The sequence below is a fragment of the Hemiscyllium ocellatum genome, chromosome 17, assembly GCF_020745735.1.
Source record: "Hemiscyllium ocellatum isolate sHemOce1 chromosome 17, sHemOce1.pat.X.cur, whole genome shotgun sequence".
NCBI classification, from domain to species: domain Eukaryota; kingdom Metazoa; phylum Chordata; class Chondrichthyes; order Orectolobiformes; family Hemiscylliidae; genus Hemiscyllium; species Hemiscyllium ocellatum.
The window spans coordinates 40,843,746-40,871,669 of record NC_083417.1 but is presented as its reverse complement, the minus strand read 5'-3'; the positions used below and the strand labels follow the sequence as shown (position 1 = coordinate 40,871,669).

General features: G+C 39.2%; 1 protein-coding gene across 4 annotated transcripts in view; it reads right to left on the bottom strand.

The window, feature by feature from the left end:
- The window catches only part of phkb (phosphorylase kinase, beta), a 262,162-nt gene that overhangs the window by 60,895 nt on the left and 173,343 nt on the right, over positions 1-27,924 (bottom strand). For all 4 annotated transcript variants that reach the window (XM_060838109.1, XM_060838108.1, XM_060838110.1 and 1 more), the window contains 3 exons: positions 8,021-8,076; positions 7,703-7,796; positions 261-344 (listed from right to left, as the gene is read on the bottom strand). In XM_060838109.1, the coding sequence (XP_060694092.1) occupies positions 261-344; positions 7,703-7,796; positions 8,021-8,076 (234 nt within the window). The remainder of the gene's footprint in view (positions 1-260; positions 345-7,702; positions 7,797-8,020; positions 8,077-27,924) is intronic.

Here is a 27,924-nt window from a genome sequence, read left to right as displayed (position 1 = left end):
TGCTAATTCAAGTTTAGCTATTGTGAATGTCTAAGAAATTATGACAAAAATAAATCTTATAAATCTTAGTATTCTCTGGGCTGATTATTCCTTACTTTTCTAGCCAAGGTTTATCTGGAATGCCACAAGAGATTAAGTACTGCATAATAAGCTTTCACAGTATTCTGGAATATATCCTTCGCATTATTAAATTTGTGAAGTTATCACGATAGAGGCAACAACTAATTTATATAATTTTCCCAATATGTTGAAACACTGACCTTTGATGTTCCAATGCATCCAATGGGTCTGTTTGGTCTTCCAGACAATTTAAGTTTTTTATTTACACCGAGGTAGAGATAGGCCTGCAAGTATAGTCTTTATGAAAACAGACGTGTCTCTAGAAATATGTCTCAAGTACAAAAATAAACAGTTTTGCTGCAAAGTAACTATGCTTAACTCTAAGAACATTTAAACCTACTAATTATATACAATTGATGCTAATAAAAGTAGAAATGCCGTTATAATCCTAAACGGTGGACAAATTAAATTATAGATCAATTCCTTTTTGGTACAGAATTTTAATATTACTGCAAAGAGACAGGTTGCGAAGATTTTTCACCTTGCACTCATCAGAACAAACGTGAGGAAGGATCTGATTGCAGCAGAGGGAGTGCAAAGGTGATTCACTTTCACTATGAAGAGAGGCTGGATAAGCTTGGATTGTTTTCTTTGGACTACTAAAGAGTAGGCTAGAGTCGACTGGGTGGGAGATGTTGGGTCCACTAGTGGGGGAGGAGAGGGAGTTTGAAAAGGAGGTTTAGGTCCTAGTGGGGAGAGGAGCATGTCCAGCAGTGGGAAGGCAGCTGTCATGTCCAGGGCAGGAGTGGACTTCAGTAAAGCATTCAACAAGGTTCTTCATGGTAGACTGGTTAGCAAGGTATATCCTCATGGAATACAGGGATAACTAGCCACTTGGATACAGAACTGGCTAGAAGGTAGAAGACAGAGGGTGGTGGTGCAGGGGTGCCTTTCAGACTGGAGCTTGTGAGCAGTGGTGTGCCACAAGGATTGGTACTGGGTTCACCACATTTTGTCATCTATATAAATGATGTGGATGTGAACACAGGAAGTATAGTTAGTAATTTTGCAAATTACACCAAAATTGGAGGTGGGGTGTACAGTGAAGAAAGTTATCTCCGAGTACAACGGGATCTTGATCAGATGGGCCAAATGGCTGAGGAGTGGTAGATGGAGTTTAATTTAGATAAATGTGAGGCTGCATTTTGGAAAGGCAAATCAGAGCACTTATACACTTAATGGTAAAGGTTCTGGGGAATGTTGCTGAACAAAGAGACCTTGGAGTGCAGGTTCATAGTTCCTTGAAAGTAGAGTCGCAGGTAGATAAGATAGTGAAAAAGGCATTTGGTATGCTTGTCTTTCTTGGTCTGAGCATTGAGTATTGGAGTTGGTAGATCATGTTGCAACTGACAGGAAATTGGTTAGGCCACTTTTGGAATAGTGTGCAGTTCTGGTTTTCCTCCTATCAGAAGGATGTTGTGAAACTTGAAAGGGTTCAGAAAAGACTTACAAGAATTTTGCCAGGGTTGGAGGATTTGAGCTATCGGGAAAGGCTGAATAGGCTGGGGCTGTACTCTCTAGAGGGTCCCTTATAGAAGTTTATAAAATCATGAGGGGCATGGATTGAGTAAATAAACAATGTCTTTTCCCTAGGGTGGTGGAGTCCCACAACTAGAGGGCGTAGGTTTAAGGTGACAGGGGAAAAATTTAAAAGGGACCTAAGGGGAAACTTTTCCATGCGGAGGGTGGTGCATGTATGGAATGAGTTGCAAGACGAGGCGATGGAGACTAGTACAAAAACAACAGTTAAAAGGCATCTGGATGGTTTTATGAATAGGAAGGGTTTAGAGGGATATGGGCCAAGTGCTGGCAAATGGTACTCGATTGAGTTAGTATAGCTAGTCAGCATGGACGAGTTGGACTGAAGGGTCTGTTTCCGTGCTGTACATCTCTATGACTCTGAATGGGGTCCCTGTGGCGGGGTGTTTTGGTGTCAGTGTCTGCGTAATGAGGTGGTTAGGGAGGTGTGCTGAGTGTGATTAGGCAGATCCATGGGACAGGAACAAATGGCAGGATCTGTGGTGAGGTTCAAGGCTGTATGTCAGGTCAGGGAATGTCTAGATACTATAAGCAGATACTGAGGCTGAGGTAGCTGTGGTGGGGAGGCATGTCAGTTGCAGGAGTGGGTCAATGTAATTGCGACACGGCGGTTACATTAAGTTTTCAATAGTCTTTCTTTTCCTCAGTAATTGTAAAACTGCACCAGGTCCCTCTCATTTAAATGTAAGCTTCCAGGTGATTCCAGAAATGAGGGAAATGCGCAGCTGGATCTTTAAATTTCTGAATTTTATCAGAATCAGCTGCGTTGAGGTTATAAAATGGTGGAGGTGCTTGGAGGGCAGTGGGGGCACAGCATGGCATGCAGACACATTATTAGTGCTAGGAGTGCTTCCTGGGGACTACCTCATTCTTCAGCTCGAACTGCTGCTTGCTAATCTGTTCAGTGTTTACCAACAGCCTCTTTACTAAGATATTTTGGCTCTGGTTCATCAAACAGATTTCACAGGATGTGATCCAGGGACTATGGATCACATGGAATTGAGTAATGCACAGCATGCATGCACACTGTTGGAGTGATTAAAAAAAAAGTCTATTTTAGGGGTTATATGGAAGGTGAATGCCATTAGGATGTTATGCAGGAAATATGTTTAAGGGTGATACAGAACATGCATGCTGTCAGGGTGATATGGAACACTCATTCTTTAGGGACGACACGGAGCATGCACTCTGTTGGAGTGATACAGAGCATTGCACTGTCATCGAGTCATGCAGCACAGATACAGATCCTTTGGTCCAACCAGTCCACGCCGAACATAATCCCAAACTAAACTATCCCACCTGCCTACTCCTGGCCCATATTCCTCCAAAATTTTCCAATTCACATACCTATCCAAATGTCTTTTAAATGTTGCAATTGTACCCACATCTACCACTTCCTCATGGAGTATGCACAGTGTTGGGGTGATGTAGAGCATGAATGTTGTTGGAGTAATACAGATGGTGCAAACTGGCCAGGAATATGGAGTATGTACACCTTGGAGTTTACATAACATGCACTCCACTGAGGGATACCGAGCATGAATATAGCTGTGGGACATGAAGCATGAATGCTGTTGGGAAGCTGTGGGTAGTTGGTCTGAAATGCCTAGTCCAGGGTTGCGCACCGTTTCTCTTTCAATGTATGTATATTTCCACACACATTCATACATGTTATAATCAGAAGCAAGCCATTCAGCCCCTTGAGCCTGCTCTGTCATCTAAATAGAGCGTGGCTGATCGGTTTGTGTTTCGAATTTCACATTCCCATCTACCCTGATAACCTTTGATTCTCTCACGTACTAAAAATTGCTGCCTTAAACATTTTTAACAACCTAGCCTCCACCACCTTCTAAGGCAGAGTTTCAAAGTCGCAAAACCCTCCAGAGAAAAGAAACTTTCCTTGTATCTGTCTCAAAAGGGTGACCCATAATTTTAAATTAGTCTCTAAGTTCTGGATTCATCCATAAAAGAGCATTTCCATGTCCACATTGTCAAGAGTATTCAGGATCTTATACACTTGAATCAGTGAACCTTTACTCAGCAAGAAAACAAGCCAGTCTGTCCAATGTTTCATCATAACACAACCCAGATATCAATCTAGTCAATAAAAGCAAAGTAATATAGCTCTCTTTCTCTCTCCACAGATACTGCCAGATGTATGGAGTTTCTCCAACATTCCTTGTGTTTGTTTCAACTTTCCAGAATCTACAGTATTTTGCTGTCATATGTAAGTTAAGTGTGTCAGGTCAGGGAATGTCTAGATAGTGTAAAATGGCTTTCAAGAATAATACACTCCACCTCACAGAGGAAGGAAATTTAATAGCAAGACAACATTTGATCTTTTTTTTTCCCCGCTCATGGCCAGCCAGATGGAACATGTTGGTTGCTTGTCAGGAAGGAAGGCCCATGATTGAAGATGTGGGGACCAGGAAGGAGGGGAGGGAATAATCAAAGGGTGAAGGAGATTGTCAATTATCCTCCAGAATGTGAAATTGGTTCAGTAGTGTTGGAAGGTAGAGGGCATTGAACTGGCATCAGAGATTGGTTTTAATATTGAGTAAATAGCTGCCCTTGGATCAGTAATTGACCTGAAGACTTATGTTGTGTCAGATTAATTGAGGACATTGGATTGTAGAAGGGTGGCATCTGTGATTGTCAGTGGTCAGCAGGATCTCAGTAGTAGGCCTTAGAGTAGTCAGTGGTTGATGAGGGATGGGTCACCAGGTGGGTCTCAGACCACAGAAGGTGAGGACAGTGGAGTATGGAATGGCTAGCAAATTGGCACGCTAGGAGAGGCTACATCTCCTCCTAACCCTACTTCCTTTTGGAACTGTATCCCATTTCCTAGTTTCTCGATGTTGTATCTAATTCTGAAACGTCTAACTTCCATATCAGATGTTTTTGATGCATCCTCATTTTTCCTCAAACAAGACTACCCCTTCAGAGATTGACAGGGCCTCTGACTGCTCGTTCTTATACTTGTACTTCTGCTCTCACCTTTCATTTTCCCGTTCAGAAATAGGATAAGATTCACCTTGGCCTCAGCCTCCACAGACAGATTATCCTCCACAAGCTCCAACACAACGTGATCACAATCACATATTCTCTACCTTTTCTTTCAGCATTCCTGAGTGTCTGCCCCCTTTGTGACAATCTGATTCACTCCTTAATCATCTCTCAAAACAGCACCTAACCATGCAAACTCCAGAGATGCAACAGCTGCTTTTGTTCTCTTCCCTTTCCACTGACCAGTGTTTTAAACATTTCTTCCAGGTTAAACAGAAAACTAATTATATCTTTTCCGATATAGGATGCTATATTTGCCGTGTTTGACACATTTTCCTCTACAATGAAGAAATCAAAGGTCAATTTGGTGGACCTGTGTAGAGCACCTCTGATCAGTCTGTGCACCCCTAAGCGTCCAGTTCTCTGTCATTTTAATTCTGTGTCCCATTGCCAATCTGATCTCTATAGTCTTAGCCACCTATACTGCTCCAACGAAGCACAATGTAAGGGCTTGAGGAATAACATCTCATCATTCGATTAGGCACTTTATAAACTTCTGGACTCTGAAATAAATTCAATAAGTTTAGATCATAAACTGTGGCTTCATTTTTCCAGACAGTGGATTCTGTTACTGTCACTCACATCTTCTCTAAACCCACCATTAGTTTCTTAACTTGCTTGAGTATCAGGTTTTTTATCATCATCCTCCTTGCTATTTAACTTCTCCTGTCATCCACTGGAATGTTGCCCATTGCTTTAGTCTTTCATAGTATATAACAGAACAGGTCATTCAACCCATTGTGCTTATGCTGGCCCTCCTAAGAAACAATTCACATACTGTCATCCTTCTTACATCCTTGCATATTTTTCCTCTTCAGATACTTAGAATATTTAGAAAATATGGTTACTTTACGGTACAGATGAAGCCAATTTGTCCTTCATACATACACACCTACTGAAAACTAAGTCATCCATACTGGTCCATTATCCAGCACTTGGATTGTATCCCTGGAGGTCACAGAACTTCAGATACATATCCAGACAACTTTTGAATGAGTTGAGGATTTTTGCCTCTGATGCTCTTTCAGGCAGTGAATTCTAGACTCCTCCCACCCTTTGTGAGGAGAAACCTTTCCTCATCTTCCCTCAAATGTAAGGAAGGATGGAACTGCATTGGAGGCAGGTCAGAGAATGTTCACTAGATTAATTCCAGTGATGAAAAACTTCTCTTATGAGGAGCAGTTGAACAGTTTTAGTCAATACTCGCTGGAGTTTAGTAGGATAAGAGGAGATCTAATGAGGTTATGTAAGATGCTAAATAAGATTGACAAAGAAGATGCAGAGAAGACACTTCCACATATGAAAAAATCTGGAATGAGGGATTATGGCTTTCGACTAAGGGGTGGCAGATTTAAAACAGAGTTGAGGAGTAATTACTTCTCTCAAAGGTTCAAGAATCTGTGGAATTCAGTACCCCATAGTCCAGTGGATAGTGGTACATTGAATACATTTGATGAGGAGACAGACAGAGTTTTAATTAGTAATGGGTTAAAGGGTTATGGGGAATCACAGGGAAGTAGAGTTCAAGTTAAGATGAGACCAGCCATGATCATATTAAATTGGGGAGCAGGCTCAACAGGCTGAATTGCCCAACTCCTGGTTTTAGTTCCTATGTTCTAACCCTTCTACTAATTACTTAAAGTCTATGCCCCTCACCATGGATCCCTCTTCAAATTAAGCAGATAGATCCTATTCATTCAGACTATCCAGGACTCTCACAACCTTGTATCCCTCAATCAAATCTCCTGTTAAATCTCCTCTGTTGCTAGGGATACTACCCAACCTATCCAATCTTTCCTCATAGGTTCAATTTTCTAGATCTGACAAAATCCTCATACATACCTATAGCCTCTCCAATTAAATACATCCTTTCTGTAATGTGACAAGAATCACATGCAGGACTCAAGTTCTAGTGTAATTATTGTTTTGCATAACTGTAACATAGCCAGCTCACTTTTGTATATTATGCCTTGGCTAATAAAGGACAGTATCCCACTTTTTAAACACCTTAGCAATCTGCTGTGGACATTCATTCCAAGATTCATCAGTTCTGCGGGAGCAGGAGTGTCTGCCCTCTCTAGGTGTTGCTACCTCGCCACCTGCACCTCAAAAAGGGTAAACCCTACTATTCACATTTCCAGCAGCACCATTTCTTTCTATTGTTTACATGACAATAGACTGTGACATAGCACATCCACCTAGTGGTGACATTAACTATGAACACAGCCTAGCAACAAGCTACTGAAGTTACCTTATTCAACGAAGAGACCCAGATCAACAGGACAATAAAGAAACAGATCAATAATGCATCTTGCATTGCCTGTTTAAAGATCTACCTAACTTAACTATAAAAATATACTTAAAGAAAACAAGTGAAGTATCGTTCAGTCTTGGTGTTATACTTGAAGAAGCCTACTGTTGAAGCTGAGGTGGAGTTCAAAAAACAAAAGAGTTAAAGGAAGTCTGATCATTTGAAAGAGGATTGTCTATTGCGCTCCTCTGTCTCGATTTCAGCACACTGAAACTATAATCTTATATTTCACAGCTTACAGGTAAAATTTGCTTTTCAAACCCTGTTACGTAAATCAGTTTTACATAACTGAAATTACATTTTTCACGTTGATTATCTCATTGGCATTCAGCACAAATTGGAGACTACTTTAACACATAATTTATGTATCTTTAAAAAGATATTAGGCCAAACATTGGGAAATGAAAACAAATACAGGGCATTTGTTTAAATTAACTTTTGCAAAAATTATAGAAGTAGCAATTTGATGCCAATGATTATTACTACTTTTGTTAAATCAGAACACAGCTGCCATTTATCATGATTCTCAGGAGGTAAAGCTAGAAGAGGAGTCTCAATTGCACTGCAGAACAACTACATTTCTATACATAACTGATCATTTTCATTGTTCTCCAATGGCAGTTAGCTGTCTGAACGCAATCTGCTTTACAAAAAAATATTGTTTACCTTTGCAAGCTCTTGTTGTGGCCATATCTGTATTGGTTCTACTTGCTGTGGTGTTTGCGTTTGTATTCCATATGTGTTGAGAAATACTTGCAGGCTACAAGCACAGAATGCTCAGTTTTTAACATTACAACATATGCTAGTAAAAGTCTTGCAAGATGCAATACCTGAATTTTTGATGCAAGTTAACAATGTTGAAGGTACAAGTTACGAATGAATTAGTTTTCTCAGTTTGTCAGTTGTATAATCTCTAGGCAAAAGAACAAATAAATACAGTACATGAGACACAAACTTGTAACAATCTGTCTAATGGGCACATACCGCTGACTTTCAGCAATCAGGGCCACGTGAACCACCACATCATTTTCTGCAAGACCCTGAAAGTCAACAAAAATGGATAAATGTCAAATACAATACAAATTATGAATGCATACTATAAACATTGACATAGAAGTAAATTTAGTAAAAAAGAGCAAAATACAATGATGAGTCTTACTGCTGATATATCTAATATTTTGCAATCAATGTAGTTTTGCTGAGAAAGCGATGCGACACTGGATAGCTAAAACCCATTAATTCAATCAGTACCCAAAGGGGTTGAATGTCAATGCTGTTTAGTATGATGCATAACTTGTTTGGTGCAATACATTCTCCTACGCTATCAGTAAACTTCAATGGTAAGGTTCTGTTTTTAATGGTCCGAAGCAAAAAAACACATTTGTGATATATTATACATTATTCAGCAGATTTTACTGCAGCATTAGAGATAAAGGTGCAGCATTTCAGGAATTAAATTTGCATCATACAGAAATTATTTCAGTGATACTGAAGAAACTTTGTTGGTAAACAATCACTCAAAAATAAAATAATTATAATTAATACTCTACATAATACTCTAGACAATACACAAAAATTGCCGACAAACAATACCATCCAGCCATCCAAATTCCTGCAGAAAAATTTGTTATTTAGAATGGGAAGAAGAGGCTGTCTCTTTGGCTCATATTTGTAATGTTTTAATAAATCCACAGAACTAGAAGACACTATTTGAAAACAGCTTGTACATATGTGGACACTTATTTGGCTAGAGGGGAAAAAGCTATCTAAACGAGTGCTGTACAATATCTAATGTATTTCTGCTCGACCCTGCAGAAACAAATAACAATAGCACCCAACACAGAAGGCAGAGTTAAGCAAATGTCCTAAACATTTTTCAGCAGCTTCTTGCAGTCCTTACAAAGTCTTTTCCTAAGGACACCATGGAACTGGACAATTTTTTTGGAATTTGGATGATGCATGCTTCACTTAACTTACTAAGCCTTTCATATAACAGTCTTATTACGACTAGAGTTGAGATTGTGGGGCTGGAAGTTTTGCTATAAATTCTGTGCCTTACAATTGTATCTTCCACAACCACCTGATGGAGGAGCGGTGCTCCGAAAGCTAGTGTGCTTCCAGTTAAACCTGTTGGACTATAACCTGGTGTTGCTTTTTAACTTTGTACACCCCAGTCCAACACCGGCATCTCCAAATCCAACTCTGGCAACATTCCTGTCAATCTTTTCTGAACCCTTTCAAGTTTCACAACATCTTTCCGAAAGGAGACCAGAATTGCACACAATATTCCAAAGGTGACCAATGTACTAACCAATGTACAGCTGCAACATGACCTCCCAACTCCTGTACTCAATACTCTGACCAACAAAAGAAAGCATGCCAAATGCCTTCTTCACTATCTTATCTACCTGTAGCTCCACTTTCAAGGAGCTATGAACCTGCATTTCAAGGTCTCTTTGTTCAGCAACACTCCCTAGGATGTTACATTAAGTGTATAAGTTCTCACTAGATCCTCTGCCATTTGGTGCAAGTGCATTCATGGTAGAATTAGGGGAAATTACTTTTGAAGACTGAGAAGATCTGTCCCTCATACAGTTAAAAGATTTAGTGAAACAATTAGGATTAGATTGTCACTCGAACACTAGAAAACCAGAAATTTTAAAAGGCGTGAACAAAGGTTTACAGGTGGAAACTGAAGATAATAAAACCGATAGCATAACACTAAAGATTAAATTTCGAGTAGCAGAAATTAGAATGATAAGAACAAGAAAAGGAAAAAGAGTGATAATAAGGGAAGAGACCAATGGGAAGGGAGGAAAGAGCAATTTTTAAAACATAGTAGGAAAAGGAGTTTGAGCTAAAACAACCTCAGTTGAAAAGCAGGAACTTTATTGCATCACATAAAAAAAGTACTGTCACAGACTGAAGGGTGATGACAACTCAACTTGTTCATTTAACTCTAAAGTTTGCATAACCAGAAATAGAAGCTTTCTTTTTCTCTTTCAAGTGGGAAGAGACAAATGACTCTATGAAAAGAAAAGCAAAAGCAGTGAAAGTGGCCAATTCAACATTAGTTATTGTTACTGCAGAGTAGACTTTTGAGAAAAGCGCATCAGGTTTACTGAGAGTTACTGGGATTTTGAATCCAAAGGAAGGGTGGCCACGTTTCCCTAGGGTGAGGTGAGCAAGCCTGTAGTGATATTGAGAAATACTGGGGCTTCCCAAACTATACTGCTGGGATAGGCATGATCTTCCTACCAATTCATGCAGTAAGTGCTAAGGTTGTGACAAAGGGGTTGAATGAGAGCAATCTCCTTATTGGTTGCATCTGGTATGTGACTTTATCTGGAGTAGGATCAGTGACCGTGATAGTTATTCCCACTTTTTCTCCAGGCAGATTTGATCAGTTAATTTGTTAATTTCTCCTTCAAATCCTCCCACTTCCTCCAGATCAAAGGGGCAGCCATGTGCACCCCTATGGAGCCCCAGCTATGCCTGTCTCTTTGTCGGCTACGAAGAGCAGTCCACCTTCTGTAGTTACACTGGCACCACTCGCCACCTTTTCCTCCGCTACATTGATGACTGCATCGGTGCTACCTCGTGCTCCCACGAGGAGATTGAGCAGTTCGTCAACTTCACCAACACATTCCATCCCGATCTTAAATTCACCTGAACCATCTCGGATATCTCCCTCCCCTTCCTGGACCTCTCCATCTCCATCAATGACGACCGACTTGACACTGACAATTTTTACAAACCCACCGATTCCCACATCTACCTAGATTATACCTCTTCCCACCCTATCTCCTCCAAAAATGCCATCCCATATTCCCAATTCCTCTGCCTCCGCCGTATCTGCTCCCAAGGGGACCAGTTCCACCACAGAACACACCAGATGGCCTCCTTCTTTAAAGACCGCAATTTCCCCTCCCACGTGGTTGAAGATGCCCTCCAACACGTCTCATCCACATCCCACACCTCCACCCTCAAATCCCACCCTTCAACCGTAAAAAGGATAGAACCCCTCTGGTCCTCACTTTCCACCCTACCAACCTTCACATAAACTGCATCATCTGGCAACATTTCCGCCACCTCCAAACAGACCCCATTACCAGGGATATATTTCCCTCCCCACCCTTTTCCACTTTCCGCAAAGACCATTCCCTCCGTGACTACCTGGTCAGGTCCACGCCCCCCAACAACCCACGGTCCCGCCCTGGCACCTTTCCCTGCCACTGTCAGAATTGCAAAACCTGCGCCCATACCTCCCCCCTCACCACCATCCAAGGCCCCAAAGGAGCCTGCCACATTCATCAAAGTTTCACCTGCACTTCCACATGTCATTTATTGTATCTGCTGCTCCTGATGCGGTCTCCTCTACTTTGGTGAGACTGGACGTCTTCTCGCAGAGCGCTTTAGGGAACATCTCTGGGACACCCGCACCAATCAACCCCATCGCCCCGTAGCCCAACATTTCAACTCCCCTTTCCACTCTGCCGAAGACATACAGATCCTGGGCCTCCTCCACCACCGCTCCCTCACCACCCGACGCCTGGAGGAAGAACGCCTCATCTTCAGCCTTGGAACACTTCAACCCCAGAATATCAATGTGGACTTTAGCAGATTCCTCATTTCCCCTGCCCCCACCTTACCCCAGTTCCAAACTTCCAGTTCAACACCATCTTCATGATCTATCCTACCTGCCAATCTTCCTTCCCACCTATCTGCTCCACCCTCCTCTCTGACCTATCACCTTTATCCCCACCCCAATCCACTCATTGTACTCTTTGCTACCTTCTCTCCCCTCCCCTCCCCACCATTTATCTCTCCACCCTGGAGGCTCTCTGCCTTCAGTCCTGATGAAGGGCTTTTGCCCGAAACATCGATTTTCCTATTCCTCGGATGCGGCCTGATGCGCTGTGCTTTTCCAGCACCACTCTAATTTGGACATCAGTATATGAGAAAACCAAGACTGCATAAGCCAGCATTTTTATTTGCCACAGCTCCATAAGGATATAGTAATGTTTGCAGAACTATCCACATCTGTCAGATTACGGGAAAACCCAAAGCAACAGTAAGACCTGTATTTATCATGCCTGTGCCAGTCTTTAGGGAATTATTTGACAAGTTGTTAGTAGACTGTGTGAGACCCCTGCTCAAAAGGATCATTTATGGCATACTGGCCACCTAAAGTGTGCTAGCAGGCATATCAGTAAGTATTTGCTTGAGCACAAATCATAAGACAGCAATCAGCACACATATTCCAAATCTACACCATAGTTCAATGTCACCTATTGCTTGAGGAAATGTTATGCACATTTATCCTTGATTCACAAAAGCAATCCAACAACATTCTATAGCATTTTTACTTATAGTTCCACCATCCAACCCAAACCAATTCGTTGCTAGAAAAACAAATTTTTAAAATCTCAACTATTAATGTCACAATACTTGCATTTTGTTTAAAAGCTATGAAATGAAAGGTAAAATCTGGGACAGAACTTTAGGAAGTAGCTGTCAATGCAAAGGATTTCCTCATGTAACTTATTGAGTAGAGCCATAATCACAAAGTCATAGAGCATTGAAAGCAACCCTTCGGTCCAACCAGTCCATGTCAAACATAATCCCAAGCTAAATTAATTCCACCTGCCTGTGCTTGGTCCATATCCCTTCCAACATTTCTTATTCACGTATTTATTGAAATGTATTTCAATTGTTGTAAATGTACCCGCTCCATCACTTCCTCTCGAAGTTCATTCCATACACAAACCATTCTGTGTAAAAATGTTGTCCCTTGTGTCTTTTTAAAATCTTTCTGCTCCAACCTTAAAAATATTCCCCTAGTCTTGAAATCTCCCACCCAGGGGAGAAGACATCTGCCATTCATCTTACCTATTCTCCTCATAATTTGGAGTAGCAGTCGAAGAATTTATTACCTCATTAAAATGACGAATAAAAGCAGAAACTCAATGTGCACATCTGTGACGAAGCTCACTGAAGGGCCCTAAATACCTAAAGCTGCCTGAGTAAGAAATGTAAATGCTGATGGCGATTTCCAAACCTCCAGTACAAAATTAATGTCCAATTTGGGTAACTAGGCAATTAAAAATTGCATCACTGTGTTGTCTCCAGGCAATTCAATAATAAGGCTGGGCAATGAACAATGAAAAATGTGTTTCTATCAGTCGATTTTATCAGCTCCATCACAAGCCATCACTTTTCTTAATCCTAAACTGAAAACAAATATTCAATCAAGTTTTCTTTTGAACGAAGAAAACTTGACCAAATTACTATTTTTGACCATACTGCAAATGTTATTAATAAGATAAATAAAGCAATAACCAATTCAAATTTATACTGTATATAGTCAGATTCAATAACTAAACTGTCATTTTCGAATTTCAGGCACATACTATAATAAAGAAGTCAAATGACATGCTAGCATTTGTTGCAAAGGGATTAGAGTAGGAGAGTAAAGATGTTTGACTACAGTTGTACACTGCATTGGTGAGGATACACCTGGAGTAATGTGTGCAGCTTTAATTTCCTTATCTAAAAAAGATCATACTTGCCGTTGAAGGTGTGTTGCAGAGGTTCATTACACGAATTTCTGGGATAAAAGGCTATTCCCCAGATTTAGAATGCGAGGTTTCACTCAAAAAAAACCTAGCATACTTTAGATTAGATTAGATTAGATTAGATTAGATTCCCTACAGTATGGAAACGGGCCCTTCGGCACAACCAGTCCACACCAACCCTCCGAAGAGTAACCCACCCAGACCCATTTTTCCTTGACTAATGCACCTAACACTTTCGGCAATCTAGCATGGCCAATTCACTTGGTCTGCACATCTTTGGACTGTGGGAGGAAACCCATGCAGACACAGGGAGAACATGCAAACACCACGCAGACAGTCGTCCGAGGCTTTAATCGAACCTGGGACCCTGGTCCTGTGAGGCAGCAGTCCAACCACTGAGCCACCTTGCCACCCCACTGAGAAATTGTTTTCCTGGTTGAGGTATCTAAAACATGAGGTCAATAGTGTCAGAATAAGGGTTAGGCCATTTAAAATTAAAATTAACAGAATCAATTTAATTAAAAAGATTATCAATCTTTAAAATTTGCTTCTGCAGAGAACTGTTGAGATTCATTTGGTGAGTAAATTCAATCACAGGATGATTGATTTTTGGGAATTAATGAATATGCATATAAATGTGGGAAGATGGAAGGGAGGTAGAAGATCAACCATGATCTTACTGCATAGCAAAGCAAGTTTGAAGTGATAAATGGCCTCCTCTTGCTCCTATTTCTTACATTCTTAGAAGCTTTTCAGTAACGGAACTCTGAGGTTGTGACCATGGCCAGATGAGAGGCTACTAACCACATCACTCTTTCTCAGAGTGCAGTCTGTGCTTAACAAATGTTTGCCAATTCTTGGAAGTCAGTTTATTCATCATGTCTTCACTACTACTAGCCTTTTATCATAGGGTAGCAAACGATGATGCAGGTCTATCTTGCTCCAGCATGGCAGTGGGGGCAAGCTCAAGCCCCTGTGATGAATGCAAGCCCAGCATTGGCTTGGTGCTTATTGACAGCAGTGTTGAACTGTTAACTATGTTTCTTTGTTTTCTATGTTTTTTTAAGTAAGAAGGACTGTAATGTTTAACTTTTTAAACTTTGTTTTCATTATTTTTCTGCTTTGTACCAAAATTCTGTACCTAGGTACTTTTGTGCCTAAGATGTCTCCTTAAGTGGTGACCTGTAAACTTCTCACTGTGCTCACGTCAGTACATGTGACAATAAACCTAATGCCCCTCTGCAACAGAGGTACAGGAGCAACAATAATGACACAAATCACATCAGCAGCAATACCAGATATCTTCACCTCACCTCAATACTGCTCAACAGAGCAGAAGACAGTTACAGTGATCCAGCTCCAAGGAGGTAGGCCACAACAGAGGAACCATTGGCGGACGATCAACTCTCTCAATGTATGTAAAGGTCAACATATCAAGTGGCTCAGAGTTTCAAGGCAAGTTATTGCAAGAATCTGCAGCCTCCTGAAACAGGTCTATTTCTCAGTGAACCTGGTGTACATGCCAATGAATATTAAACAGCCTGTCATTGGAGGACCATTCCCCTTCCCCTTTGGATGTAAGCCTCTATCTGAGGTTGCTTTCTCTCTTATCTTGTGAAGAGAGAAGGTAGAAAGTTATGAAGGTTAGAAATGGCTGTGTGGCAAATGTTTCCCAATTAGAGAATTGTATCTAACAGTAGATGTCTTATCTCACATTTGTATACATGGGCTGGATGGCTGCAACCTGTGAATGACTGAAGGAACATGCTATTTGTTTTGATTGGCTAATCACAATGACAAAGGGCCGACAAACCTGGTATTACAATGACATTGAAATTTATAGAGGATACTGGTCAATTGTGTGGTAAGCAAAACATCTTTTTGGATTGAAGGAGCATGCAGTTATTGGCAAAAACCTTTTGTGTAGACACTGGATAGCAGCAGCATACAAACAATTCTTTAATCTGTTGTTCAAAATTTTAGCTCCTTTGTTTCTTTGTGATGTAATTTGAGCTGGACTAGATGTTTACTAGGTAAAAACAATGACTGCAGATACTGGAAACCAGATTCTGGATTAGTGGTGCTGGAAGAGCACAGCAGTTCAGGCAGCATTCGAGGAGCAGTAAAATCGACGTTTAGGGCAAAAGCCCTTGCCCGAAATGTTGATTTTACTGTTCCTCGGATGCTGCCTGAACTGCTGTGCTCGTTCAGCACCACTAATCCAGAACCTAGATGTTTACTAGGTCTTAAGTGGAGCACTGACATAATTCTTGGTGTGCTAGTAACTACACAAACCATCTATTTAAAATAATCAAGGAGGAGAAAGTGAGGTCTGCAGATGCTGGAGTATCAGAGCTGAAAATGTGTTGTTGGAAAAGCGCAGCAGATCAGGCAGCATCCAAGGAACAGGAAATTCGACGTTTCGGGCATAAGCCCTTCATCAGGAATGAGTTCCTCATGAACGGCCCATGCCCGAAACGTCGAATTTCCTGTTCCTTGGATGCTGCCTGATCTGCTGCGCTTTTCCAACAACACATTTTCAGCTCTATTTAAAATAATCAGTCAAACCTGCTACATAAGTCATATATAATTTCTAAAAAACATACATTAATATCCAGGAATCTGTTCTCTGCAAACAAAAGACTTACGTTCAAACCTTTTTTTGAACGATCCAGGACGTTGGGATGCCTATTGCATTTTTTTTATTCAGTCACAGGATGTGGACTAGGCCAGCATTTATTCCCTATTCCTAATTGCTCAGAGCTCAGTTAAGCATCCACCATCAGATTAAAAAATAGAAACTGCTGGAAAAGCTCTGGCAGCATCTGTGGAGAGAAATCAGAGTTAATGTTAGCTCTGATTTCTATCCACAGATGCTGCTAGATCTGCTGAGCTTTTCCAACAATTTCTATTTTTGTCTCTGATTTAAAGCATCTGCAGTTCTTTTGGATTTTATTATAGGTGGCTGATTTCCTTCCCTACAGGATAAGAGTGGCCAGATGGGTTTTTCTGACAATTAACAATGGTTTCATGGTCATTACTAGACCCTTAATCCAGAAACTCAGCTAATGTTCTGGAAACCCAGGTTCAAATCCTGACCATGGCAGATGGTGGAATTTGAATTCAATAACAAACCTGGATTTGACAGTCTAGTGATAATTTCACCAGGTCATTGCCTCCTTTTTTTTCATGAAAGCAACAAGTCAACCAATCAGTATCCTTATTTGCCATGGTCTAAATCATTGTGATTTGTTGGAATTGTTGCACTTGCCCAAAAGTGCAAGATGAAATGTTCTGGCCGCATTATTTTTGCTAATATACAAATTATTATTTGTATGAATACTTTCCATTCAGTGATTAGACATTTTGAAAGGAAGCAATAATAATTTTTTCAGTTCACATGGCATGACAAGTGAATTAAAAATTAATCTGATAATAAATTTAAAAATCATGACATCCTAACATTCTGATTCTGCCCTGAACAAAATGTCAAATAGCAAACCGTGAGCATCAGCAGCAGTATTGAACATATTCGACAAGCACTGTGCATTTGAATACTCCTGTGCATCTACAACTTGACCTCGTTATTAGATAACTGGTATACTGATAGGGTCAGTGGCAGGAAAATACTACCTCCAACAACAGAGAATCTAATCATTGTCATTTAACGTCCTATTGCTATTACCATCGTCATCATTAGAAGTTTATAGAACATAAGAGATATAGTTATTATTAATCCCAATATAATCACACTCACATAACACAAAGAACATTAAAAACTCTGCAGAAGTGTTTTATTGTAAAGGGAAAAAAACATTGGTGAATAGTCTGAAAAACAAAAAGACTGAATCTGATGAACTCTCACAGTCCACTGCATTTCTTGTTGACAAAGTTGAATTGCTGATACCTTTAGACTAATGAAAGATATTTCAAGCAAACTTTGGCACTTATGGATACAAAGTAGAAAAAAGTAAAGTTCAATTTGCATGTAAACCAAGTTAGTCCCAAGTTTTGAAAAGTGATCTGAAAACCAGGAATGGTTGGTAGGCAATTATCAGCACAGAACCCGATAATCTCTTCCAAAGCAAGGTTTTCCAAACATTATATCTTTAAATCCATTCCTTATATCGCTAAAACCATTGCTTAGCTCTTTTTCCAAAGTCACTTGGCTTTCTGATTTCTAGGTGGATCACAGTTCATATTAAACTGTTGACTTCATTTCAAAAAAATGCCCATGAGTATTCTTCTCCCTTTAGAAAGAATTTAATCAAAGTGTCCAACCAGTTCAATACCTTCTCATTTCTCCACATTCACCAAAAATATAAATATGTAGAATACTATATAAATTAAAAGGCAGAATTCTTTGGATTGTAGATTTCCTACCCCACCAGCTAAAATGCTGCAGGGATCACATTATTGCTGATCATGGCAGCCCAACAGCTACTTAACAATCTGAGAAGCATTACTTTGATAAATTAATTTGATTAGCTGGCAGTTCTGCAAGCTCAGTAGAACCAGTGGCAGCAATAGTGAGACTCGATGTTTCTTGGTGTTCAGGACAAGGCAAACTCACTTAGTTTCATGACTGGCGGTCAGGCCATGGACAGGAGTGGATGGGTACCATGACCAAAGTGGAAAGGGGGACCTTGAGGAGATGCCTCTTCTCCCTCCCATCTGAGGCCCCAGCAGAATCTCCTGCTAGGTTGCCCACTGATTCCAAACTCCATCCGGCAGACACAAATTGGGGTCGGTCAGAAAGCAGCCCTTAACTGATCAATAATTTGCTACTATAGGCTTTCAACTGGAGTAGTTTCCCAAGTAAACTTGCAAAGAGTTTGGGGATTGGTGAGAGGGTTGCCATGATAATTTTATGGGCCCTGTCTGTAAACCTGCTGACAGAGGACCATAAAATTCTGGCCCAAGTCCTCATAATGTTTTGGCACCTAATGGTACATCATCACAACAGTAGAACTATCTATATACTGCAGATCAAAGGCATGTTTGAACATTTGACTGATCTTCATATTCGGTTTATTGTAGCATGACATCAGATTACATGCATAATTGCTATAACTATAGCTAGCCTTGAGGGCTTTTTTTTTGCTGTACTATTACCATGCCAAAATCAGATGTTCTCTTTGCTATGCTCTGAAAACACAAACTTCGAAAGACACTCAATTTTTGGGCACCATATAATCACTTTCTTTTTGGCTGCTAATTAATCTTTCTTCAATTGCATTTGTTCCAGTCACTGCACATTGTGAGGTTGCAACATTATGTTGTTTGAACAAAAGAAAAGCAGTGCATGCAAAAATAAACATAAATGCTGTCTAGAGTGCAGTTTGTTCAAACCTAAATATAGGTATGTGCTAGTGAAAAGGTTAAAGGTGCTCAGCTGACAACTGCTCAAGGTGTATGAATTGGTAGCAGCTTCAAAATCTCAATACTCACATAGTATTATACAAACACATGAATTAGCAGAAGTTGGCCTGCTCTGGCATTCAATAAGATCATATCTGAGTGTGCCAAATTCTACATTCCTATCTATTCCTGATCACCTTTGATTCCCTTGTTGAACAAGAATCTACATTCAAGCACTCTTCCTCTTGAGGCAGAATTCCTTAATTGCACAACCCACAGAGAGAAAGAAAATCCTCCTTTATCCTAAAACGGTGACCCTTAATTTTGGACTTCTATTATTATATGCCCAATGGATTTTATTCTTGTCAAAATGATGGGATGACAGTAAAATTAAAGATTAGACTCTTTTCAAAATTTTACTGATGGTTAGAATTTCAAATTTCTCCTTAAGTGATAATTATGCTTTAAATTTTTCCACAAGAAAAAAACCATTCCTTCTATACTCCAACAACAAACTGCATTTATCTAGCAATTTTAAAATACTGAACTATCCTGATGCAATAAGAGAAGCATAACACAACAAAGCATGACACTTAAGAGAGATGGTTAAAAATTTGTTTAACATGGCAGGTTTTAAGGACTGTGAATGAGAAAAGCAAGGCAGAAAGGTTCATGGAGGAATTTCTAAAGCTCATGATGTTGGTAGCTAATTTCACATCCACCAAGTATATAGCAATTAAAATTTGGAATGCATAAGAGGCCAAAATTACAGCAGCTCAGAAATCTTAGAGGGTTGTGCAGCTGGAAGAGATGACAGAGATGAGGAGGGAAAAGGCTGTGGAAGGATATGAAAATATGGATGAGATTTTAAAGATCAAGGTACTGGTTAAGAATGTAGGTTAGCAGGCATGGAATAATGGTGAAAATAATTTAGTGAGAGACAGTGCACAGGCAGCAGTTTCAAAAAACATCAAACTTTCATAGTGTACAGGGTGTGACATCATATCCCCAGACAGGATTACCATTCATCTACTTGTGCTTTAGCCGATGAATGGCATTTCAAATCTGTTTGGTAAATACAACTAAGAATGATACGTAGGGTGTGAGAGCAGGAGCTGAATCACGGAGGGTCCTCTTTTCTCTGGAGTGGATTAGGTTCAGAAGCTGCTGGTGGAAGAACTGGATTTCATTTCCAGGACCAGTGGGGGGTGGCAGTCTAACTCTGTCTAGAGGTGAGGGAAAGCATGAGGTGAGGGAGGGATAAAGCATTACAGCACATAGAATACTAATTGTATAATAATTTGGGGAGGGTGGGTTCAGCACTAAAAATCTGGCAAAATCCCAAGTTTGAGATATGGCTCACTAGGTGTCCAGACCATCACTACTTTTCTCTTGTTTTTATCATTGTTTTTAGTTTGGAACTAAGAGTTGATGAGTTTAATGGTGAACTTTGAACACTGGTATTTTAAAAGAGGAAAAAGAAAAGTAGGTATCATTTGCTAGGACAGACCTAGTAGTAATGGAATTTAATAATGGGGCGGCACAGTGGCTCCTTCCACGGCCTCAGTGGTTAGCACTGCAGCCTCACGGCACCAGGGTCCCAGGTTCGATGCCAGCCTTGGGTGACTGTCTGAGTGGAGTTTGTACATTCTCCCCACGGCTGCGTGGGTTTCCTCCCACAGTCCAAGGATGTGCAGGTTAGGTGAATTGGCTATGCTAAATTGCCCATAGTGTGAGGTGCATCAGTCAGAGGGAAATGGGTCGAGGTGGGTTACTCTTCGGAGGGTCTGAGTGGACTGGTTGGGCCAAATGGCCTGTTTCCATACTGTAGGGAATCTAAAAAAAAATTAACTTAAGAACACTGTAGCCAAATTGGCAGTGGCTGCCATTATGCTCAAGGCTGGTGTCTGGTTGGATGTTGAATTGGTCAATCAAGGAAGGTCTGATGCTAACCAGCCAACCACAGAAATGTTGATTGGAAAGTGAAAAAAACAGTTCTGATTGGGTTTTTGAGGGAGATGAGGAGTGATTTTGGGAAGCTCCTCAGCTGATTGTTCTGTTTTGCTCTCCAATTATCGAATTGTTGAGTGTTCTGATAAAAGAATCTCAGACTGTAAAAAATACGTAAATATTCCGAGGAGTCTGTTGAAATTGTTTGTACTAACTGGTGACTTCAGGATTCAAGAAAGGTATACAGTCTATGCAACAACTCATTGTCCAAGGATTTCATGAAGGTCAGGCATTCATCATTTGAAACTGTTTATTTGAACTGCATCCTTTTATTTTCTTTTTTGATTTACCTTCAACTGTATTGTTGTGCGAGTACATGGGTATGTGGTGGGTTATTATCAAAAATGAATGTGATAGATTGTGGTTGTTCATTATATTACCTTGTTATTTACCCTCAATTTGCTAAATTTGCATTATTAACAATATACTGTTATCTTTTTCTTTTAAGTTATAGCATTGTGTTCAAGATCTGATGTTTGTAAAGTTTGGTTAGGAACAATTAAGCAATTTGATGGTCATTAAATGTTTTATTTCCATTTTTTGGAAGTAAATTCAGTGATAGAGAGGCTGATTTGGTTTGGTTTGCTATTGGTGTCATAACTCTAGGTTTTACTGAAACACAAAATGATACCGATCAGTGCAACTGAAAGCACTTCTCCTCCACAAGTCAAGTCTCAGTGTTGCTATTAGTTTTCACATCTGACTTTGGAAAAGTTCCAAGTGCCCTAGAGATTTTTTCGACAGGTCCTTTTGCCTAAACGCTCATCAAGTGCCACCAGAAGATGAGAACACTCAAAATCTTTATTGCTCCTCTTATGCAGTGGGCCTTAATGATTCACAGAACATCACGTAACATGTTCTCCAGAATCGTAACATTGCTGATGACCTGCCTACCATAAAGAGAAGCTTGCCTTGTGCACCAGCTTTGTTACAAAAATAGAAACATATTGTTATGTCATCTTCACAGGAAAGATCTTGTTAGCTGTGACAGTAGCCCATGCATCAACAGATGATGGTCTACAATGCACTGCAATATGTTAATTTGAATTGGATAGCACTCTCACATGAGGAGACAGGATAAATAAACAATACATATGAATCATCAGTAAATATGTAAAGTCAGGCTGAGAAGAAGGAAGGTTACGGAGGGTAAAACATGGGAGGTCATCAAGAGCATGTTAAAGTAGTCAAATCCAGAGGTAACAAATACATACATGAGTATTTCCATAGTAGGTGAGCAGGGGCAAGGATGGTGGAATACATATTATAGAGGTCAAAATAGGCATTCTTCATGATGGTGAAAATGTATGTTTAAAAGTTCATCAAGGCTGTGAACAATCTGTCTTAGCATCAGAGAATTGCCAGGGAGAGTAATGGAATTGACAATTAGGAAATGGAATTTGCAGTGGGGAAGAAGTCATTCATACATCCCAGCACAAATGCATTAAACGCATAGCAAAGTTAGCTAAAATTGGTGTAATGACTCGGGATAATTTGGTGCAACTTGCCATTTATACCATTTCAGGAAATTTTGACCCTCAAACTGTATGTACATTGTTTTGTGATATCACTTGATAAGTGCAATGTGGTCATGTCTTATTTTTGTAAAATTATTCTCTAATTAACTACACATTTTTTCTGTAACACATGCATTATTTGAATTGACAAAATAGTTTGCGACCGAAGTTCAAAATCAAAATGGTAGCCAAAACATCGAGGTACTGTATAGCAGAAGGTATTATATACAGGGAATTATGCATTCATCATAAAATATCAAATTCTTTGTAGTGTTAGCTAATCAACTACATACCTAAAGGAAAGTATAGATGTAGAGATGTTTCACGGATCAGCGTAGTTGACCGATCAATCAAAATATTATGGCACATAATTGCATCCATGGTTTTCCTACATTATCCACTCACTCCTTTTGGGACCACACAACAGAAACAAAAACTTTATAAGTGATCAAAAATAGCTGGAGAATCTATGCTCATTATTGTCTAGATCTAGCAAAATGAGAGCAGATTTGCCTTCATAGAGATCATATAGATTAGTCTAGGTTTATAAGATGAAAGAGATGATATATGGGCCAAACCAGTTGGTCAAAGTGTGCCACAGAATAATAGGCTGCAGGCACACTAACTTGATCTCACATGCTGAGTTATCAACTGAAAACCAATTATACTGCACAATTGTAAAGAAGGGTGATAGAGAGATTAGATGCTTTCTTGCAGGAGATTGTGAAAAAAATTGGACAGTGATGAATTTGTGATGGATTCTGTTGTTCACATACACATCCCAATTAAAGAAATCACCTGCTATGGAGTAACTGAACTATGAGAAAGGAAATCATGCCTAGTCTTCAATGTGACTTAAAAAAAACAAAGTAAAGGATAGAAAACACTTAAAAATGCTTATGGATGAGAATCAAAATCTTAAGTTTATATATAAACCATTGCTTTGAACTTCAGATTTCATATGGCTTTTTGGGATTATCAATTACTTTTGATGTAATCAACATTTAAAACATCAATTAACTAACTGTCTTCTGGCACATTCAGTTAACACAACCATAAATAATTTATTCTGAAATCTATTCAGCAAAATGTTCTTGCAAAACAACTGGCATTGCCCACCAGCATATTTAACACCAATCTGTTAGCCACCCTTTTGTAGCACACAGTAATTCTTCATCACCTTCTTTTGCACAGTGGCACATGTACCAAAATATGACATGTAGTGGCAACAGTAAATGCAGAATATACTTTGGAAATAAACATGTTATTTTGATGAAACAGACTTAAAAATTATACACTGATTTGTTGATGTGCCTCCGCAGCCAAAATTTTACTAACTTACATTTGTACACATTCCACTGTAGAGGTTTTGAAACACAATAAATGATATAAAAGTCTTTAAGTGATTAACTAATTTTATATTAAATGCTCATGGTGCATGTTTTATTGAAAACCCTGGGGTAAACCGAAATTCTATGTCTAATTTTGTCACATTACTTGAAATACTAGTTTTGACCAACAGATTTGGGGTTCCAGCACTCATGCTTTACATTATGATGTGAAACTCTGCACCCGCAGTGGAACAATATCTCACCCATAACTATAACAAATCTGAGATACTGGAGAAGGAGAAAGCATCTCGGGATGTCAGTTAACAATCCCAATATTAAAGAAAGTGCAGAAAAAGGGAGGGAGCCAGAATACAAGATTCCCCCTCCAACACCATAGCCAAGGTCAGCTAAAAATCTGAACAAAAACATTATTCCTGTAGAGAATATTCATTGGTCAGTCATCAATTCCTTACATTGTTTGTATCTGTCTCCTTCCTTGTATAGATTATCCCAACCTCCTTTTCTGTTTTCCCACAAGTATTATTTTTATTGCTCTCTCAGCTCCTTTATCTGGGGCTATTTATATCCCATTGCTCCAAATTTACATTACTTGAATACAGTTTTGGTCTCAACTGCATATGTGCAATGCCATGAAATATCAACCAGTAAATTTACCAAAATCCACTTCACTTACCAAGTATATAGACCATGTTCTAGTTAAGTTCACCTTAAACTCCGTTTTTTGGTGATTCCAGATGCTTTGCATTTCTAAAATTTTTTAAACTAACTTAGCTTATTTGAATTAGAATTGGAGTTTTAGAGTCTGTACCTGCTGCGCGCAGAAAATGTTTCAATTATGTGTAAAGTCAATTACTTTGTTACACAGTATTTATTCAAAGTACAGCAGCACAACACAGGAGCTATGAACCTCCACGTTACAGTACCTAATACTCAATTTGTCAGAATAACTTGATTTTGTTGGTGGGTGTCACTGGCTATACCAGCATTCATTGCCCATCCCTAATTGTCCAGAGAGCAGTTAAGACTCAAACACATTGCTGTGGATCTGAAGTTACATGTAGGCCAGAGCAGGTAAGAGAATGAATCAAATGGGTTAAGACAATCAACAGTTGGATGGCCATTAATTTTTTCCTTTCAGACTTGCACTGAATTGAAAGATCACTACCTGCCATGGTGGGATTCAAACTCATGTCATCAGATAATTTAGTTGGTTTTTGAATGACTAGTCTAGAACCCCTACACCACCGCAGCACCTTTTCAGAAGCAGTAAAGATGTGCTTTTCTGAAGAATAACTGAACGTTTGACTCATTAGATAAGAACATACTTCTACAATCCTACTATTGAAGGACAAAACACAGTCTTATACGGTACAAGTCATTAGCCACATTGTGTTAATTATGCCTAGGGTTTTCATTATATAACAATACAGACAATGCAATAGGGTGTACAATTTTTCATACAGCTTTCTATTCAAGGAACCAGAAGAAACTATTTTTAAAAAGCCAAAAGAACTGTGGATGCTGTAAATTGGAAACAAAAACAGAAATTGCTGGAAAAGCTCAGCTTGTCTGGCAGCATTTGTGGAGAGAAATCAGAGTTAACGTTTCCGATCTAGAGACCCTTCCCCAGAACAAAATATTTTTATATCACTAAGAAGTTGCTCCTTCTAGCAAAATGAGTTTGTTGATCCATCAATCAAAAAGCAATTGGGAATAGGAATTTGAAAAAAGCTTTACAATGACAACTCTTACTTTATTGGCGGTTACTTTACTAATGTCTTTCACCACACAATTCAGATTTAATATCAATCTAACAATAAAGATATCATATTTTCCAAGATGATCTACTCTGTTCTCTTTACTTACCATCCAATCTGGGATTTATTTGCTTTCCATTATGTCATTCATCACTTGATAAGTCCTTATCATCAACCTCACTGCTCTGGACGTACCATCTTATTTTTCAGCTTCGTTAATCTATATCATTCCAACCATCAAATACATGCCACACAAGGCCAAAATCCAGGTCACTCCTCCCTACATTCCAACTGAAGGTGATGAAGAGTCAAACTGCAATTGTTCACTTTATCATTTGTATCCCTATCTTGGATGTTTTTAAGATCCTAATGTTTTTGGCTGAAGGTTTACCATAGGAATTTAACAAAAACATTTCCTAAATAATATGCAAACCTTTAATTTTTATTGGAACTATGTATCTATATTTACGGACAATGTCAGAAATTGGAAGATATTGAACTGCTTTTGCACTGTCTTGATTGAACTGAGTTTTACCAGGGAATGAAGTCAACAGTTTAAAGTGAGCTACTGGTTACAGATAAATCAAATGACTTTGGAAATACAGCCAAACAGAACTTTAGGAGGATACAAGATGATTTATTGCCCTTTGGATCACAGAATCCCCACAGTGTGAAAACAGGCCATCCGGTCCCAACAAGTCCACACTAACCCCCTGAAGAGTATCCTGCCCAGACCCATTCCACTACCCTATGTTAAAGAAAAATCTGATTGGAAGAGACTATGGATCATGTACTGATGGTGTTCCAGTCACCCCTTAATGGTCTTAATTCCTGTTCAGAAAGAAAACAAAACCTCTCCAAAGCTTTGCAGTAAAGTGTCTCTGTTTAAATTCTCCCTTGATTGAAGTTTTGAGAATCTGATAAATTTCCCACATGATAGTATTTTGACTACCTTGTAAATCTGGAAAAGCCAAACTGAGTAGTTGTTAGAGTGGAACTAATCTAATCTCCATTCGAGCTCGGAAGAGCTTCTACTAGTCTCTAATTGCCAACAAGAAATCTGGTGAACTGAGAGAATTTGTCAAAGTTTTGTTTTTCAGACTATTGTTAAATAAGGGTGTTTTTTTTCTTGCCATTTTTAAATATAATCTTTGCAGAGCTGTGTTTTGTGAACATGTTTGCTTTGACATTAAAAAGAGGGCATAGTTCTAATTCCAGGTCATAGCTTATATTACGCCTCACTGGGGTAGTGGTCTAGAGATCAAGCTACAAATGTAGATGAAGTCCCCAGTTAACATCCAAAGGCTCAGGTTAACAGAAAATGTAGAACAGGTTTTTGTACTTAATTAAATTTATTTCACAAATAATTAGATTCTAAACACAGGTAAACGATTACTAACTGCTGACCTATAATTCTACATGTTAAAACTCTAACCTTCTTCTAAACCCTCCCCTCCACTCTCACTTCCAGACAGATAAATACTGGCAAACAAAAAGTGCTATTGATGCAAGGAAGAAAAGTACTGGAGAAACTCAATGGCACCAGTCTGCAGTTTTGATAGAGGAGTTCCTTTTGTTTCCGAAGTCTTTAATTCTCTGAGCTTTTACTTCAGGTTCTTTCACTTCTTTAGAAGAAGCACACAGTGAGTGGTTCACAAATTATCAAGTTCTGATTTATTTGTGAATAGCAACAACTAGCTTTCTTTTATTGGAGAACAAGAGTGAGACTACTTCCCATTTGCAAGGTATGAGTGCTTCTCATTATATCATTCATTCTCACAAGCTGTTCAGCTACCTAAGAACCAGAGACTTGTCATGACCTTTAGCATCCACAACTAATCACAAGCAATTAGCTGTTGGTGACTGTCAAAATCTCACCTTTTACTCACACCTATTGATTTACTGTAGACCTTCTCCCATTGCTTGCAAAGCAACAGTGTAAACATGATTTAGAATGAACTTCAGAAACTACATTTTAAAAGCACAGCAATTCCTTCCCCAGTCCTTTGATGTAAAACAATCCTTTCCCCAAATCAGCCCGCAATCAAAAATAAAGTAAAATACAAAAAACATGTCTGTACTTTGTTGTTAATCAGATTTGCCACTTGATTTTAGAATTAGGTTTGTTTTATAATAAATGGATTATTTTTGAGTTCATAAAGTAACCTGGTGAAAGTCTACTATACTCTGGATATCAGTACTAAAAGTGAAATAATTGGCCATTTTAGCGATTGAATGAAAACATTGGGCTGACTCTTATAGGGGTCTAAAGAACACACAATATGGCAAAATGTGTAGCAGAATTAAACAAGA